Here is a 17,493-nt window from a genome sequence, read left to right as displayed (position 1 = left end):
CATACCTTTAATCCCAACACTCAGGAGGCAGAGGCAGGAGGATTTCTGAGTTCGAGGCCAGCCTGGTCTACAAAGTGAGTTCCAGGACAGCTGGGGCTACACAGAGAAACCCTGTCTCGAAAAACCAAAAAAGAAAAAAAAGAAAAAGCTAAAGCCAGCTTTTCTGTATTTTGTGCCAGGATGGCAAGTTGAACAGAAGGTCACTGTCTTTAAACTGGCCCTGTGTGCATGGGCACCGGGTAGGACATTTAATAGATTGCTTTGTCTGAGGTGAAGGCAGTTGGTAAGCGGTTTTATTTTATTTTTCTTTGAAAATGGTTAACCACAATATAATTAGCTTTGTTTACACCAGCCAGGGCTGCCGTTGATGAGGTGTCTAGAGGCCTTCTGGTATAGGTGCCTAAAAGCTTAAACTGGATCTAATTATTATTATTACTCAATGTCAGGCTACATAAATGGAAAGAGATAAAAAAGAATGGCTTGCAGCTCCACTGACTTGCTCCGTGATTCTATCACATCTTCCCGGCAGAGCCGGCACATGAAATCTCCAGTAAACCCCAGCAGCTCAGGATGCTGTGTCAACTTCCCTGGAAGATCCCTCAGCCTGCTGGGGAGCGGGTAGGGTAGAGGCCGGATGCACTTTGATTCCCTGCACATTTTATTTTATTTTTTTTCCTTTGAACTACTTCGATCGTTGTCTGTTATTTTCTGGGAAAAGAAAGCAAATCACAGAGAGTTGTCTTAAAGGTCCACGGCTTCCAAAGGAAGCCTCCTCCACTCTTAGCACTTCATTGATTTCCCCAGCCTGCTGCTTAAAATATCAGCGATGGCTTCATGCATGCAGCAGGTGAGCTTAAAGAGTCAGCTAACCCAGGTCTCCAGAAGAGGCTTTCCCACCTGAAGGCCAGCAGAGAGCAAGGCAGATGGCCCAGATCTGCCCACTCTCCCTATCGTCTATTTCATCGACAGGTCAGAATGGAAGCAGATGGTTTGCCAGAGGGCAGTATATTGGCAGACAGTACCTTGCTTTTTAGGTAAGAGACAGGCTGTTAGGAATAAATGCTTGGCATTGAGTTAATTAACCCTAGAGGTTCTATTGCAGGATGACCTCTTTCCAGCTTCTTGGATTGCAAAGACAATGACCTCGGTGGGCTAGAATGGAGAGAAGGCCATAAGATTTAGTAGCTTACTAGTTTATCCTTCCGGCCCCTCCCCCAATTCTTTAGCGCATTAGTTTGAACATCATCAGGACTGGGATCGCGGGCTGCAGTGTTCGTCCCCTTTTCTAGGATGAGTTCAGGAGGCACAAAGCCCCTTCCCCAGCCACAGGTAGGCTGGCTTCTTCTCCATAGTCCCTTCCCAGTCAGTCAGTCTATTCTAGAAGCTTTTGTGGATGAGGTCTGCCCTAGTTAGGGTTTCCATTGCTGTGAAGAGACACTACGACCATGGCAATGCTTATAAAAACATTTGATTGGGGCTGGCTTATAGCTCAGAGGTTTAGTTCAGTTCCATCATGGCGGTGAATCATGGCAGTGTGTAAGCAGACTGTGGTGCCAGAGAAGGAGCTGCGACACACCCCCTCCAACAAGGCCACACCTCCTAGTAGTGTCATTCCTTGATGACTAAGCATTCAAACCAATGAGTCTGTGGGGAGCATTCCTATTCAAACCACCATAAGAAGCCACCAGGCTATGGTGTCAGGCACGGATGCTCCCTTAAGGGTAGAGAAGAGAGAGTTCTTTATCAACAGTGTTACTACCGTGGATACCAGTTACTGCTGGAATACAGCAAACTAGCTCCAAACACAGAGCCTCAGGCACTGCTTATTTACTGGCTGAGTCTGTGGGGCATCAAACTGGGTAGTGATAGCTGGCCAGTTCTTCTGCTGTCTTAGCTGGACTTACTCGTGCACCGTGTCAGATGGGACCTCACATATGTGGTGCGTGGTTGGTGTCTGTCTGTCTAGGGAGTCAGTGACATCCATTAAGCCATTCTGGGACTGCTTTCACGGATTTAAACCCTGCCCCCAAAGACGATTAATGACTTGATTATTATAATACATTTGTAAACGTTGCTTGGGCAAAGCAGATCAAATGATGAAGAGCCCAGGATGAGAGATAATGGAAAGATTTTGGAAACACAGAAGAGAAGGGAAGAACAGAGCTCAGCCTTTCCCATTCTCATCATATAGCATGCTGGGGCCAAGGCCGCTTCTCCACTTTTCAGCACCCAGCTTCCATGTCACAGAACTGACCCACTCTCAGCAGGGACTGACATGTAAATCCACGGTGGCCGTGGCCGTGAGGTTTTTACAGCTGCCAAATGGATTTACCAGCTTCTCAGGCCACCTACTCCTTTGTACAAGCGGAGTTTCCCCAAGTATGGAAAGCTTTCTGTTGGCAACTATGTGGGGGCGGGAATCACATAGCATTCATCTGAGTTCCCCTCTGGAGGTCTCTAGTCTTCCTTTCCCATGAAAGCTTCATGGAATTATCTTTAGAAAGATTTTTTTTTGAAAATTTTATACAATATATTTTAAATATTCTTATATTCTTTCCTCTTCTTCAAGATCTCCTAGGCTCCTTCCCTTCACCCCCAACTTCTTATTTTTTCTCTCTCATAAAAACCAAAACAAACAAAAGCATTAAAAAAAAATCGTGACGTTCTATTGTGTTGGCTGACAAGGACTTAACTCGGGGCCTGCCTTGCAGTGTGTTTGAAATGTCACTCTGTTAAGAAAACGGATTTTCCCTCTCCCAGAAGCTATCAGTTGCAAATCGCTTCTTGGTTAGGGGTGAGACTTTGTGGCCATGTCTCTTCTCAGTGTGGGATTTTTGTGGCTGACTTGGGCTTGTGTGGGTTTTGAGAGTCCATATGAGCCCTGTTGTGCTTGCAAACTGTTTCCTTGAAGTCACCCACCATCTCTGACTCTTTGCAGCCTTTCCACCTCCTCTTCTACACAGAGCCCAGAAATAGCACAATCTTCAGCTCCTCTCTTAACTCATGCTAAATCCCACCACCAAGCTTTTTGGCCCTATTCAGAATTTAGAGTTTTATTTTCAAACTTTGTACTTGCATTCTAGTACGACATCAGATACTTAAAAAGAAATGTTGGTCGCTTTAAAAATCAGTATAATGTATGTACAGTATGGTGAGCTTCATTCATACGCTCGACCAAAAGATGTAGAGCATCTACTGCGTGCCAAGGTTGTTCCAATGTGTACTCAGGGGAAAGAAGGGCCCTTCCTTGGTGGAGCTTCAGTTTCAATGGTAGAGGCCTGACTTGGCAGGGGATGGCTGGATGGAGGAGTTTGGCTTCTCGACCTGGGGGTGACACCCACCTGTTCGCCAGCCTCCCTCCCTCACCACAGGCCTGGGAAAGCTCGAGTCTGGGGTTATGTGATGGTTCACACGCAGGCTCCCTTCCCTAGGAGACACAGCTGGTGGCCTGGGGTCCCCGGGGTGCCGCGGCTGGCACTGGCCCCGAGCCACTGTAGGGCAGTGGTTGGGGCCCGGCTCCTCCTCCCCTTCCTCCGCGGAGGCTGACGTGGAGGCAGCGGCGCGGGCGGCCGCGGGAGGCGGCGGCGCGGAGGCTCGGAGGTGCCTGGCCCTCTCTGGGCTGCTCGGGGCCGGGGTGGCGGCGGCGGCGACAGGAGCAGGAGGAGGAGAAGGGAGGCGGCTGTGCAGCCCGCCCGCGCACGCAGGAAGGGACATGGACGGCGATCGGACCGAGAGCGACTGGCAGGGGCTGGTGAGCGAGGTGAGGCCGGGGCTCCGGGTCGGCCTCCGGAGCCGCTGCAGCGGGTCCCCAAGCCGTGTGAGCCCGGGTAGCAGGTGGCCGCGGCAGGACCTGCAGGTGCATGGTCCACCCCGCACGTTCGGGCCTGCGGGGGCGCCGCTGTCGCCCGCACCATCTGGTGCCAGGCTTTGGGGAGGGGCCTTTCGCTCGCCAGTGTTTGGCCTAGGATTGGAGAGGCTGAGAAGCCCTGGGATCCGGGAGGGGAAAGAGCCAAGCCCCACCTGCCTGCCTAGTCACCACTGTTATGGAGGCAAGCGATTGGATGATTCCCGATGCTGAAAAGGTGACGCCTGAGGGACCATCCGGGCCCTTGGGTAACAACTGGGCAGGTGCAATGACTAGGAGCAGCGGCTTAAGTGAAAGAGTTTGGCATCCTTGCAATGGTTGGTTCATGCGTTCACTTACTCCATTCTCTGAGCTCCTGTTTCCCGCACCTACTATGTGCTGTGAGGTAGTGAAGCCATTCACTTCTCAAAGGAAAATGAGACAGGTACAGAGGTGATGTGACCTGTGGATATGGACAACTCCATGCCCTCCCCTGTGAACGGGCCAGAAGGAAGCTTTCAGACTCTTAGGCTGCCTTCTCTCTGATCCACCCAGTTGGTTGGCTCAGGTCGGGCCGCTAGCTTCTCCAGGTGAGAGGGATCCTGATGTCTTCCTTCCCCTAGCAAGCTACCAATTCACCTCCCTCACCTGTATGGAAGGCTCCTCCATTATCTAGCCACTTAACACCCAGTGTGTGTAGAGTCATGAACTCCACCACTTAGAGCCACTTAGTTTAGTTCCTTCAAACATTGGTCTAGCACTGGAAAGGATTATGTCTCAGCCCATGGCCCATCTCTATCTTCTCTGTCAGGTTATCTTCTCTATCAGGCTTTGTGTCAAGGAATATATCCACTGGGAATCTCATCTCTGGGCCCATCCAGAATCATCTATAGCAGTAAAAGATGATGAAGGTGGGGGTGGGTAAAAGATGATGAAGGTGGGGGTGGGTAAAAGATGATGAAGGTGGGGGTGGGTNAAGGTGGGGGTGGGTAAAAGATGATGAAGGTGGGGGTGGGTAAAAGATGATGAAGGTGGGGGTGGGTAAAAGATGATGAAGGTGGGGGTGGGTAAAAGATGATGAAGGTGGGGGTGGGTTCTCCATGGAAGTCCAGTAGTGGGCTCTGACTTAGAAGATACGGTATTCTTGTTCAGGTAGATCTATGTTGAGAATGGTCATTCCAAATCAAGCACACTACTTGGCCATGGGGATACACGCCTGTGGTCCCAGCACTTGGTAGAGGTAGAGGCAGGAGGATCAGGAGTCCAACCAAAGCCATCCTCTGCTACATAGTGAGTTCAAAGCTCTGCCTAAGACCCTCTCTCCCTCCAAACAAATAAACAATAAACAAGAAGTTACACTATTCTGCTCTTAGAATGCAGTGGTCACCGACTCAGGGGACACTTCAGCACCTCCTGCCTTCAGAAAACACATGATGTTTACTGGGAAGAAAGCCACTCAATAAACAATGAAAACATCTTGAGAAAGGGACTGCAATCAAAGCTAAATTGTACCAGGTGTCCCTTCAGGGTGCCGCCCAGTGCCAGGTGTTTATTTGGACTGACCACGTTGCATGGTAGTGGGATTCTAGCTAGACTGTTTTTTAATTGGCTCTCCAAAGCCTATAATTTGAGCTCCATATACAGAAGATAATGGATAAAAGTTGGCTAAGTAAGCCCACAGATCCTGAAATGGGTCTTTTAAAAGTTGTCCCATCTATCCCAAAGTCTTGTTGATGTCATAACATATAAGAAACATGCAATTGTGCTATAAACATGTATAAAAAATTCATGCCTCAGGTTCATAATTTTGCAGACATTCCTAGCTATCATGGGCTACATGCTACAAAATAATGGAATTCGTTGTTTCATAGCTGTATATCAAAGGCCCCTACACTGTGAGCAGGAGCAGAATTTGCTTTCTGCCTTAGGTCCGAATGTCCGTCTCTTGTCTTGTGCCCTTCATGTCAGTTTTTGTACAGAAAGCCATATTTTCCTCATTCAAAAACAATTTATATAGGAATCACCTCACAAACAGGATGGGAATCAGGGCTCGTGAAGGCCAAGGAGCATGCTCTAAGCCTCACTGCTGTAAGTGACTTGAACCCTGGTCTGCCTGGTCCTGGGACCTTGCTTGGCAGTATGAGGCAGTGCTTCATATGATTTGTCTACATCTCTCATCAAATGGTAAGCCTTCCAAGGCAGGGGGCCATATTTAATCCATCTTTGGATCTGAAGCAAATGGATCAGCTTTCTCAAAACAAGGCCTGAAGATCGGAGTCATTCTGGATGCTTATGAAAGGACAGATTTTTGGGTCTTCAATTTATTTATAGTGAATGGAATTTTCCTTCCCAAACACCCACAGATATGACTGAAGTTTAGCTCCTAGTAACTAGTCATATGTTTTCTTTGGAAGTGGGGTCTTTCTAGATATTGTGAAGTTGAGGATCTTGCAATGAGATCATCCTACATTTAGGGTGGGCCCTTAATCTAATGTCTAGTGTCTTTTTTACAGAAAGGAGAAAGAGAGACACCGAGACATGGGGAGAAGGCTATAGGAAGACAGACACGCAGAGAAAAAGCTTATGAACACTACCAGAGATTAGAGTAGTGCCGCACAAGTCAAGGAGTGTCCACTGGCACACTGACTCTGGGCATCTGCTTTCCCTGACCAAGGGAATACGTGTTTAGTCTTTTAAGTCCTACTTGGTGTTCATTTGACACATCAGCCATGGGGAACAAATCCACCTGCTGCTGGAAAGCGATGAGAAGTATGTGCTGAGAGATTCCCCCCCTAGTCTGCCTTTCTTGAAATTCCAGCTGCCCAGAAAAGTACCTATCCACTTTTCTAGCTAGTGGGGCTCTCTGTGTGTGGACTGGTATCTGTCCAAGTTGAATGCAATGAACCATGGCTGGCAGCATTACCAAGAGATTTGGGCACCTAGAGGAAGCAACTTGTACCAGGGCCAAATGAGCTTTGCAAAGGAATAGCACCTCTTTCTGCAGAAAGTCTGGATTTCAGTCCCACCTGGGTCTCTACACCATTTCCCTTCCTGCCTGGAGCCCTGGCTGTCTTTCAGTTGGTTTCCTCTACTGGTTCAGACATGGTTTTCATTTAAAATGAGCCTACAGAGATCAGGCCATTTCCCCATTTTTAGGGTAACCAGTGGTGACAGCCCTGCTGTAAATGCTCTGAGTGTGACATTCAATGCCTGAGGAGGTGCAAATGGCATCTCGTTGCCACACATGGTGAGCGATCAGCCTTAGAGAAATCATAAAAGCAGCCACACACATAATCTGTGACTTGTATTAATTACTTTTCTGTCTCTGTGGCCAGTTAACTCCACAAAGATAACTTAAGGAAGAAGGGTTTATTCTGGTGCATGCATTCAGACAGTTCAGTCCATCAGGTCAGGGAAGATGTGGTGAAACAGAGCAGCGAGTTCAGTTCCCTCGCTGGCTTTCTCCCCTGTTTCCTCATTCATTAGTCTAGGCCCATGGTATGGCATGGTTCTGCCCAGATTCAGGGTGGGTCTTTTCCCTTCCATTATTCTTCCTGGAAATGCCCAAACAGATATACCCATGGCAGTGTCCCCACCAACCTTCTCAGTGATTCTCAATGCAGTCAAGTTGACAGTTGTCTCTTAGCCTAATCACTGACTGGAATTTGGTTGGTTCATTTGGGCATGTTGTATACATTGACTGTAAGGCAGACAAAAGACAGTTAACCCTCTATCTCAGCTCCAAGTCACAGCTCTTTGGTTTTGAAAAACTCAAAGCCAGTGTGGAGTTCATGTGTGGTCAGTTAATCCAAAGACCCAGCTTTTAGTTTTAGTGTTGACTTAGACTCTGAAGACATTGTTGTGTTTTATAAAAAGAAAGGAAGAAGAAGGGTTATGTTTGGTGGAGGTGTCACATGATGTGGGGGAAAGGGGTGCCTCTGTGGGCTCATTCTGAGGCATCCCTTCCCTGCTGAGGTGCCAGCCATACAATGGTATACTATAGAATAGACTTTATTCATGAGGATGGGAGTTGACAGAAAGGCAGAGAGGGGTGGGGGGAGAGGCCAGCCATGAGCATGTAGAGAGAGAAGCGGGGGAAGGGGAGAGGGAGGGAAGAGGGTAAGGGAGCAAGAGCAAGAGGGGGGAGGGCAAGCAGCCCCCTTTATCGTATGTCAGTCACACCTGGCTGTTGCCAGGTAATTGTGGAGGTGGAGCCTAGATGAAATGCGAACAGATATTAAGATGCTTAAGGACAAGCATTGGCTCTACCTGTTGCTTGGTGCAAATGATCAAAACCTTGAGCTAAAATGGCTAAAACTTAGAAGTCATTTTATCAACTGATTCTACACAGTAAATGGTGGCTCAGAGTATATGTCAACTGTGCCCCTCTATACCTATCAGTGTGACTTTATTCTAAAGTAGTGTCTGTGGAAACGTGAGAAAGTCAGGATGTGTTCTTACTGCACAGACTCTTGAAGACAAGGGAGAAAGATGGCCAACTCGTGACCTAAGCAGAATTTGGAGTTAGCATCCAGTGAAGGAATACCAAGGCTTGTTAGCTGCCACTGCAAGCTAGTCAAGGCAGCAGTGGAACTTTACTTCAAATGAACACAGATCTGTTGACACTTTGGTTTGGATTTCTATCCTCCAGGACTAGGAGAGAGTTGGTTGCTTTTGGTTTGCCACATTTGGTGTATGGTAGTGTTATGGTAAGCCCTACCTAACAGGTCCAGTGACTGTGACTGGGTGTGCTTCTTTTTGCATTTCTGGATTTGGCACACAAAGGAATTCTACCCCCCCCCATATTTGGGTCTGCTTATTTTCTGTATTCTCATCCCATCAAGTTCAAGTCCAGAGAGAAAGTGAAATCACCTGTCTAATGTCCCATAAAATCATAGGACACTACAAACACCTTTAATTTCCTCTGTCTATCTCTTTCTGTCTCTGTCTCTGTCTCCTCCCTCCCTCCCTCCCTCCCTCCCTTCCTTCCTTCCTTCCTTCCTTCCTTCCTTCCTTCCTTCCTTCCCCCCCACCTTGAGCTCATGGTGATCCTCTTCCTTCCCCGCAGTGTAGGGATTATAGACAGGAGCCATTGTGCCTGGCTGCCAAACCCCTTTGGAGGTCACTCTCTTTTCCTATAGGGATTGCTTAGCAATGTGGTGATCTGATGGTTTTAGGCCTGGATTTGTGCACATGAATCTGTTAAGGCTCCATAGACTGAGAACAGGGATAAAAAAGATCCCCAAATAAAACTGGGAGACTAAGCAAAGCAAATAAGAGCTGCCATGCAGCTCCTGTGAGCCTCCTTGTTTCTTTCCCTAATCCTTGAGAGGACAGTAAAAATGCTCATCTGTTTTTGGAGTTTATTCTGGAACTCTGTATGTGTACCAGGCTGATCTTAAACTCATAGAGATCCACTCTGCTTCCTGAGGGCTGGGATTAGTGGTTGCATCACCGTGCTTGGCTACCTTAGGTATTGTGAAGATAAAAACACACTAATGCCTGCTTGTACTGAACCTTGTGCTTGGCAGGTGAATGTGCACAAATGAGCATAAGCTATAGGACCCCAGCTTTGATGAAGGTAAAACTTGGGTCTAAAGAACTTCACTTTCTAAGAAAAATGGGTATATCTGTTAAAATCCAAGTTACCCACTCTCTAAATGTACTATTTTAAACAAGATAGACATCCATGTGCCTTTCCTGGTACACTGCTGCAGTCCAGGTGGGCCTACACTCTGCACTGTGGATCATTCAGAACCCAGGCTCCTTCCATATTGTTGCTCTACTATAATTTAGGGCATGGCCATCAGCTGGGTGGTTGAACCCAGATGCTGCTATATATCCTAGCCCATAGGAAGGGTAGGAGGGAGAGGGCAGGGGTAGTCCAGAGCAGGGGCTTTTCTTGTCTGAAGGAGGGATGGAGAGCTTTCTGTATCACTTCTGGTCACAAGCCATTGCTTGGAATGCTGTCATATGACCAATATTGACTGAAAGGATAGAAAGAAAATATAATCTTTAGCTAGATATACCCAACTTGTATTTGAAGGATCCTACTAAAGGGTAGAGAGAGAGAGAGAGAGTATCTATGAACATGGAAAGAAAAAGTCATTAAAGAAAGAGGTAGATTAAGCTGAATTTTATAAAGATTAGAAGTTACTTGCCTATGAAAGACTTGCTTGATGAATGCAAAACAAGCCATGGGTTGGGAGATAGTATGAGCAGAATACATATCTCATATCCAGAATATATAAACGATTCTTATGACTAAATAAGAAAATAAGCAATTTAATTTTCCAAATGGGCAAAGTTAAGTAGATGCTGCTCTGAAGAAAAGATAGGGATGGCAAGTAAGCACCTGCACAGCTGTTCAGCATCATCAGTCACTAGGGAAATGGAAATTGGAACCACAGGGAGAGACGACAACACTCCTGTTAGAATGGAAAACAGCAAATAAACTAATAAAGAACTAGCAGGATGCGGAGCCAGCAGAATTCTCCACTGCTGGAAGGAATAGACCTTGGTAGTCACTTCTGAAAGCAGTGTGTCTGTCTGTCTGTCTATGTCAGTGTCTGTGTGTTAGTGTGTGTGTCTGTCTATGTCAGTGTCTGTGTGTCAGTGTATGTGTGTGTGATGTGAGTGTGTATGTGTGTGTGTCTGTCTATGTCAGTGTCTGTGTGTCAGTGTATGTATGTGTGATGTGAGTGTGTGTCTGTCTATGTCAGTGTCTTTGTGTTAGTGTATGTATGTGTGATATGAGTGTGTGTGTGTCTATGTCAATGTCTCTGTGTTAGTGTATGTGTGTATGATATGAGTGTGTGTCTATCTGTTTATGTCAGTGTCTCTGTGTCAGTGTATGTGTGTGTGATGTGAGTGTGTCTGAATGTCTGTCTGTCTATGTCATTGTGTGCTAGTGAATGCATGTGGGTGTCTGAGTGTGTGTGTGTCTCGGTGTGTGTGTACCTGTGCATGCACAGAGGCCAGTAGTGGATACTCAATGTCTTACTCTGTCTCTATCTGCCACATTCTTCTAAGACAGGGGCTCTCACTCTTCCTAGAACTAGGCTGGTAGCTAACAAGCCACAGAGCTCTTCCTGACTTCTCCCCACTTGTGCTGAGATTAGTGCTGGGGTTACAAGCATGTGCCACACCAACAGCTACTTATTTATGTGGACAGTGAGGATTTGAAACCAGGCCCTCATGTGTGTGCAGCAAGTGCTCATATCCACGGAGCCATCTCTCTAGCCCTTCATATAGTCTCTAAACACAGTTTTATTAAGGTTTCTTTGATATATAAAACCCCACATTTGTTTAGTGTGTGCAGTTGATAGTTGGGGCATGAATATCCACCCAGTGATGGATATTACTGAGACCAAAGAATAAAGAAATCTTTGAATAGCCAAAAGTAAAGAGATAGAAAACTCTTGTGGTTTGCCAGAGCTTTATAGTGATGTGAAAGCGGAACTTGGGGGGAACTTTCTAGTTTGATGGAAAAATCCTTTATCTCGATTATGGGGGTGGCTATAAGTTTATAGAACTTCAGATTTTAGAAAGGTGGTTTTTACCTATGCAAATTACATGAAAATATGACAGTGCATATATTTATTTTAAAGAGGAGGCAGCGGATATTCAGCCACTGCGATTGGCAGCTGTACTCTGTATCTTTGTAGTTCTTCAACTCAACAGGTTTGTATCTGAAGGAGCCGTGCATATTCCCTCCCTATCCCTCACGCTCTCTCTCATCAAGCTCAGCATCCTTTCTAAGAGACCAAGGACCAAGTCCTCCTTTGCAGCTTGATTCTGCCCTACCCTTAACATAGGATATTCTTTCTTATCTCTGGGAGATCTTGGTAGAGGGAGCTACTGGGAAGCCATTTATGCTATATGACATCATGAAGGCAAGACATTCAAAATGGAAATGGCTATCCCTGGGTTTTGCTGGGCTTCCCTTCTCTGGGACAGAAAGGCAAAATGTCTGGCCTCTTAAAATGAGACAGAAATACGCAGGGAGAATCAGGGCAGTGAGTACAGGAAATGGAGGTGACAAGGGAAGACAGCCTATCCTGTTAATCTCTTGATATATTCACTCCCATTAGCTGATATTTTTTGTTTAATAAAAGGACCATGCACAATAATAATACATAAGCTGGGCAGAGGAGCAGACATAGAGGAAGTAGAATATGAACCGGGTCCCTTCCCTCTAGCTCAGTGGTTCTCAGCCTTCCTAAGGCTGCAACCCTTTTATACAGTTCCTCATGTTGTGGTGAACTCCCAACCACAGAATTATTTTCGTTGCTACTTCATAACTAATTTTGCTACTGTTGTGAATGTAATATCCGTGTTTTCTAATGGTCTTAGGTGACCCCTATGAAAAGGTCATATGACCCCCAGAGGGATCATGAACCACTGTTTTTAGTTAAAGAGGGCAAAGACTAAGATGAGCAGAGATGGGCCTGAGCTGGTGTTTCCTCTGAGAGGAAGCATTCCAAGAAGGGGCAGGAACTACTTGGTTGGGAGATAGCATGCACTGTAGAGAGATAGACAGGGCAGATCAGTGGTACATGAGGTAGCAACAAATGCTCTGATGTAGCCAGAGCAGAGGCACCAAATGCTTGTTCAGCTAGAGTCCAAGCTGATGAAAAGGGCTTAGGGTAGGTTTGTTTCCACTGAACCCACGTGTCACAGAGCTTCAATCATCTGCAGGGCACAGTGCCAGGCAGTGGGAAGGTGTAAACAATGTAGTAACTCCTAGGAGTCAGGGAGAGACAGGTGAGGGTGAGCTACCACTGATCTGATCTTGTCTGCCAACAGCACTCCTCTCAGTTGTTTTATGTGGTCTAGAGAAAGGGCTACGATAGCCAGAGAGCTCTGGTTTTGAATGAGTGACTTCATTAAGTATAGAGTAAGTAAAAGAACGAATAGCAATTAGCAGCTAGAGAGAAGTTACAGATAGACAGTGAAATATTAAGTCAGGAGTTTACACCATTAGCAGACTCAACTGGAGTCGTACAGCTGAGAGAATAAACACGGGGGACACCATCAAGTATGGATCTTACGAATATGCAGCAGAAAATAAAACGGGCAAATCTCACTGAGGCACTCAGATGCAGTTCACCCTCCAGAGTCCCAGGCCAAGCAGTGTCCCATCAGGCCTCCAAGTGAAAGATCAAATAGAAGCAGAGGAGATGACGTCATTAAACAGCTACGAGGGTGGACTGGGGGAGCTGGGGCAGTCGGCTGGAATTCCCAATCAAGAGTCTCAGGTCCTCTTCATCCTCCCCAGAGATGAGCTTTCCACAGCTGAACAGCAGGCCATTTTATACTATGGGATAGAGACTGGTAACCACACTTGGAGATAGTTTTACTTTCTAGCTGTTTGCAAGCACATGATATTTTAGCTTCTTAATGACATCCTTTTTCTATAGAGGTTTGGGCAAGTCTGACCTAGGACAGAGGGTTTCAGAACACACTTGATATAAACATGCTTGGGTCTAAAGTGTGTGTGTGTGTGTGTGTGTGTGTGTGTGTCTGTGTGTCTGTGTACCTTTTTCTAGCCTTAGCTTCTCAGTGAGTTTGAGCAGAACACAGCAATTTACCAATATAATTTGTATAACAGTGAGTCCTAACTCTTCTGAATTTCTCTATCTCTCTACTGGACCCCCAAAGCTTTGAATTTCTAGGTAATAAGTAACTCAAAGTCTTTAATCTGTAATCTTACACTGTGTACTAGACTTGTCTATTGTGGGGAGGTATAGTCATAAGTATAGACTATATGACCGCATCAATGGTCAAAGGAAATATAGAATTAGTGGGCACTGAACACAATGGCAATGAGAAATATTCCGTAGGGGGACCCCTGCAGGAGTCACAGCAAGCTGGATGGGGCAGTGGAGTGGAATGATGGCCTTGATAGGTAGCTTGAACTTGGTGGCACTGGGACTGGCAGGAGGTAGGGGCAAAAGAGCTTGGTAAGGAGAGAGCATGTGTTCTATTTTGAACTCTGCATTGTTCAGCTTGCTGGGAGTGCTTGAACTCTTGTGAGGAGAGCAGAGAGCTCACTGGGAATGCTTCTGATGAGCAGCTATCTTTGTAGTGGCAGGCTAATTTCAGAGTAAGTTTATTAAAATTAGCACGTGGAGAGGGGGGATTGAGTGCATCTGCTATTTTTAACTAATAGGATTCATGTTCTCTCCTATGTGGAGAAATTCACATATGTACTTCTAAATTTGACAACTTCTTACTCCTATTATGTTGAGAAATTAACTGAGTTTCACACTAAATAAAATACCCTGGCTGAAGACTGGAAGAGGACTGTGGCTAGTCTCTGAATGAAAATGACCAGAGTAAATGATGCTTCTTACGCACGGCCTCTTTCCCGTCAATCACACCAAACTGGGCCTGTTGAATGACTCTGTTCACCTACATAGGGCACTGTTGATAGACTAGGGAAAAGATTCTACTCTAGCTTGGTGATACAATGAGTATACTGGGGTTATTTATGGGAGTGTGGGTAACTTCAAATCAGCTGTTTTACCCAGCATGATGACAACTGATAAAGCTTCCTACCCATCCGGTTCCCTGTCCGTCTTGCAAGCAGCTCCACTCAAGAGTTTTCTCTTCCCTAGCAACTGCTCACTGCTTACATAACTGCATACAGGAACCTCTTGAGCTTTGCCATTTTCTGAGATCTCGAGACTTTGGAGGTCTTGTAAACTTTCTGAGGTCCTCCAAGCCGTGTGAATTTTCCTCAGCTTCCTACTTCTCTCTAGGAAGGGATGTTTCAGTTTGGAAGAAATCACTACACAGTGCCACTCTGGATGCCTCATGGCCAATGCTTGGCCTAGTAAAGGGTCTGCTCCTATTCTGGGGTGGGTGGGTGGGGCTCAGCCGAAATGGCCCCACATGTTGGATCTAAATGGTTCCCAGGGAACATAAACTATAATGGTTTGGATAAGAAGTGTCCCTTACCCAAGACTCATGTGTCAAAAGTTTGATTCCCCAGCTGGTGGACTGCATCATAGAGAGGAGGTTGGATCATGAAGGTTCTGATCTAATGAATGAATGAAGGAAGGAATGCATGCATGAATGAATGAATGCATGTATGGATAGATTTATAACTTGATGTGTTATTGACAAATGATGAAAACTAAGAAGAGGGGCTCCCTTGGAGGAAGTCAACAGTTTGAGGGATGTATTGGAAGGCAGTGCCTGGCCCCAGAAATTTCCTCTTTCTCCTCTGTTTCCTTGCTGCTATGAGGTGAGCCACATGATGCTTCTGCCTGGACATAGGCCTGAAAGTAATGGGCCCAGTCAACCTTACATTGAAACGAAAAACTTTTTTTCCTTTTAAGTTGTTTATGTCCGGCATTTTGTCATGGTAATGAATGGCTGATCAACACGTTTGGTTGATTTTTCCTATTTCATGTCACCTCATTTAATCTACTATTTGTTATCTATTTTATTGCAATAAACATCCGAATTTTGCTTGGATATCAGATCTTCTTCAATCCAGTCTATATTCTATACAAATCACCAGCTAAGTTTCTTTAAAAACAAAATGAGAAGTAGGTTTTATTAATCTTATCTTACTTGGAAACCTTCAGTGGTCCCCCATTTTCTGATACTTGCTTTCATAAATTGGCTGGTACAGCCAAATAGATTCTGCATACATCCCGACTCCCTCCTCCTTACAGACTGATCTCACAGGGGTAAGGCTCTTGTGTTCTCCCTGGTCAGAGCCCTTCTTGGTTCTTCACATTAGGCTGAAAAGATCATCCTGCCTGTGGTGGTTTGAATAAGAATTGCTCCCATGGGTTCATTTATTTGAATGCCTCTGCCAGGGGTTGGCACTATTTGCAAAGGATTAAGAGGTGTGGCCTTGTTGGAGGGAGTGTGTTACTAGGAGTGGGCTTTGAAGTTTCAAAAGCTCATGTCAAACTCAGTCTCTTTGTGTGTGTGTGTGTGTGTGTGTGTGTGTGTGTGTGTCTGTGGATCAGGATATAGTGCTCAGCTACTGCTCCAGCACCTACCTGCATGCTGCCATGCCACCTGCCATGATGATAATGGACTAACCCTGTGAACCTGTAAGCAAGCAGAAGAAGGCTTTGTTGGTGAGATCTCAGTTCATCTGGCTTTAGGTGGAGACACTCAGACTTCAAGTGCCCTGGTGGCTGGTGATGGTAGAGAAGGTACCAGGATGGTGAGTGTAGCCTTCACTCTGGAAGTGAATGACAGAGGGGAGTGATCTGTCAACTGAGCAGAAGAAACTGCCTTGGAGATGATTTGTCTGCCAGGCATGGCTGAGGGAGACAAAGGCTGACAGGGACAAGGGCTAGACAGACACAGGAGCCCATCTGTTCCTGTGTCTGAGCCTTGCTTACATGTACTTTCAGGCCATCTGAGTCTGCCTTCCATCCGTTCTCTGTCCAAATGGCCCTAGTGCCTACCCACCATCCTGGCCAGTTTCCTATTTCAGATGGTTACGCTCACCTAAGTCCTCATGGTCTGCCGCTTGGTTGCTCCCTGGACTTGGGTAAATCTCCTCATGTCTTGGACAAATTCTTTTCTCTGGACTTTTATAAAGAGGAAGAATGTACCTGCCTGGTACCTCTCAGAAACGAAAACCCAGTGAAAGGGTGTATAAAAATGTGTTTTCAAGCCCCCACTCCCTTCGAGAGCACTTACCGTTGTCAGGTTGTAGGAAAACTCTTTCCCCAGGGCATCAGGGATGCCTCTGCAAACGGAGGTGATGTGTCAGCTGCAGCTGTCAACACGATGCCATTGAAAATGCATGCTGACAGGGCACAGATTGACGTGCCTGCTTGCTCTGCCATCTGTAAATCCATGAGGAAGGCAATATTGGAGGTGGTTGGGTAGGGTGGGGGGCTCCCCTTTTTTTAGCCAGCTTCAATTTGCTTTCTAATTGGCTCCAGCCTGATATGCATGCTGGGGTCAGCCTGTAACCTTTTCTTTCTTCCTTTACAGCTCTTCCAGATCTTGCAGTGTGCTTGCTGTCTGCTGTCGATTCCAGGCAACGTCTAGTCTGGATCTCTTCTAAGAGCCTCTTAACCTCCAGCCTCACGCCCCCTTCATTGTCCCCAAGCATGATCTCATCACAGGCCCACCCTCTTCTGCCCCACTCCACTCTAACCCCCTTCTGGTCTTGAGTACATCTGCTAACCACTCTGGCTTCCTGCATTGCTGAGCGAAGTCAAGTTTAGTGCTTAGTGCATGGTGCTTGTTCACAGAGAAGTAGCAGTGACCTCCTTCCAGGACTGTTTTAGACACGTGGTCAGCCTTCCTGTATCCAAGTCCCTTCCACCTTTTCTATTTCAGCTATGACTGCCAGCTCAAGTACTCATAAGAATTCTGACCATAACTTTCCCTTGCTCAGAGAGCCTCCACAACTCCTTATTGGCTCTCACTTTGGCCCAAACTCTGCTGCCATTTAAGGCAGTTCTTACTTTTTTTTTTTTAAGATTTATTTATTTATTATATGTAAGTACACTGTAGCTGTCTTCAGACACTCCAGAAGAGGGTGCCAGGTCTTGTTACAGATGGCTGTGAGCCACCATGTGGTTGCTGGGATTTGAACTCTGGACCTTCGGAAGAGCAGTCGGGTGCTCTTACCCACTGAGCCATCTCACCAGCCC

At 46.3% G+C, this 17,493-nt stretch overlaps 1 protein-coding gene across 2 annotated transcripts in view; it reads left to right on the top strand.

The window, feature by feature from the left end:
- Nucleotides 1-3,543: 3,543 nt before the first annotated feature.
- Ccdc149 (coiled-coil domain containing 149) overlaps nt 3,544-17,493 on the top strand; it is a 95,336-nt gene continuing 81,386 nt past the window's right edge. For both annotated transcript variants that reach the window (XM_021163107.2, XM_029477845.1), the window contains exon 1: nt 3,544-3,760. In XM_021163107.2, coding sequence (XP_021018766.1) covers nt 3,713-3,760 — 48 coding nt within the window. In that variant the 5' untranslated portion in view covers nt 3,544-3,712. The remainder of the gene's footprint in view (nt 3,761-17,493) is intronic.

Source organism: Mus caroli, chromosome 5, assembly GCF_900094665.2.
Source record: "Mus caroli chromosome 5, CAROLI_EIJ_v1.1, whole genome shotgun sequence".
In the NCBI taxonomy this organism is placed as follows: Eukaryota; Metazoa; Chordata; class Mammalia; order Rodentia; family Muridae; genus Mus; species Mus caroli.
This window is presented reverse-complemented; position numbering and strand designations above follow the sequence as displayed.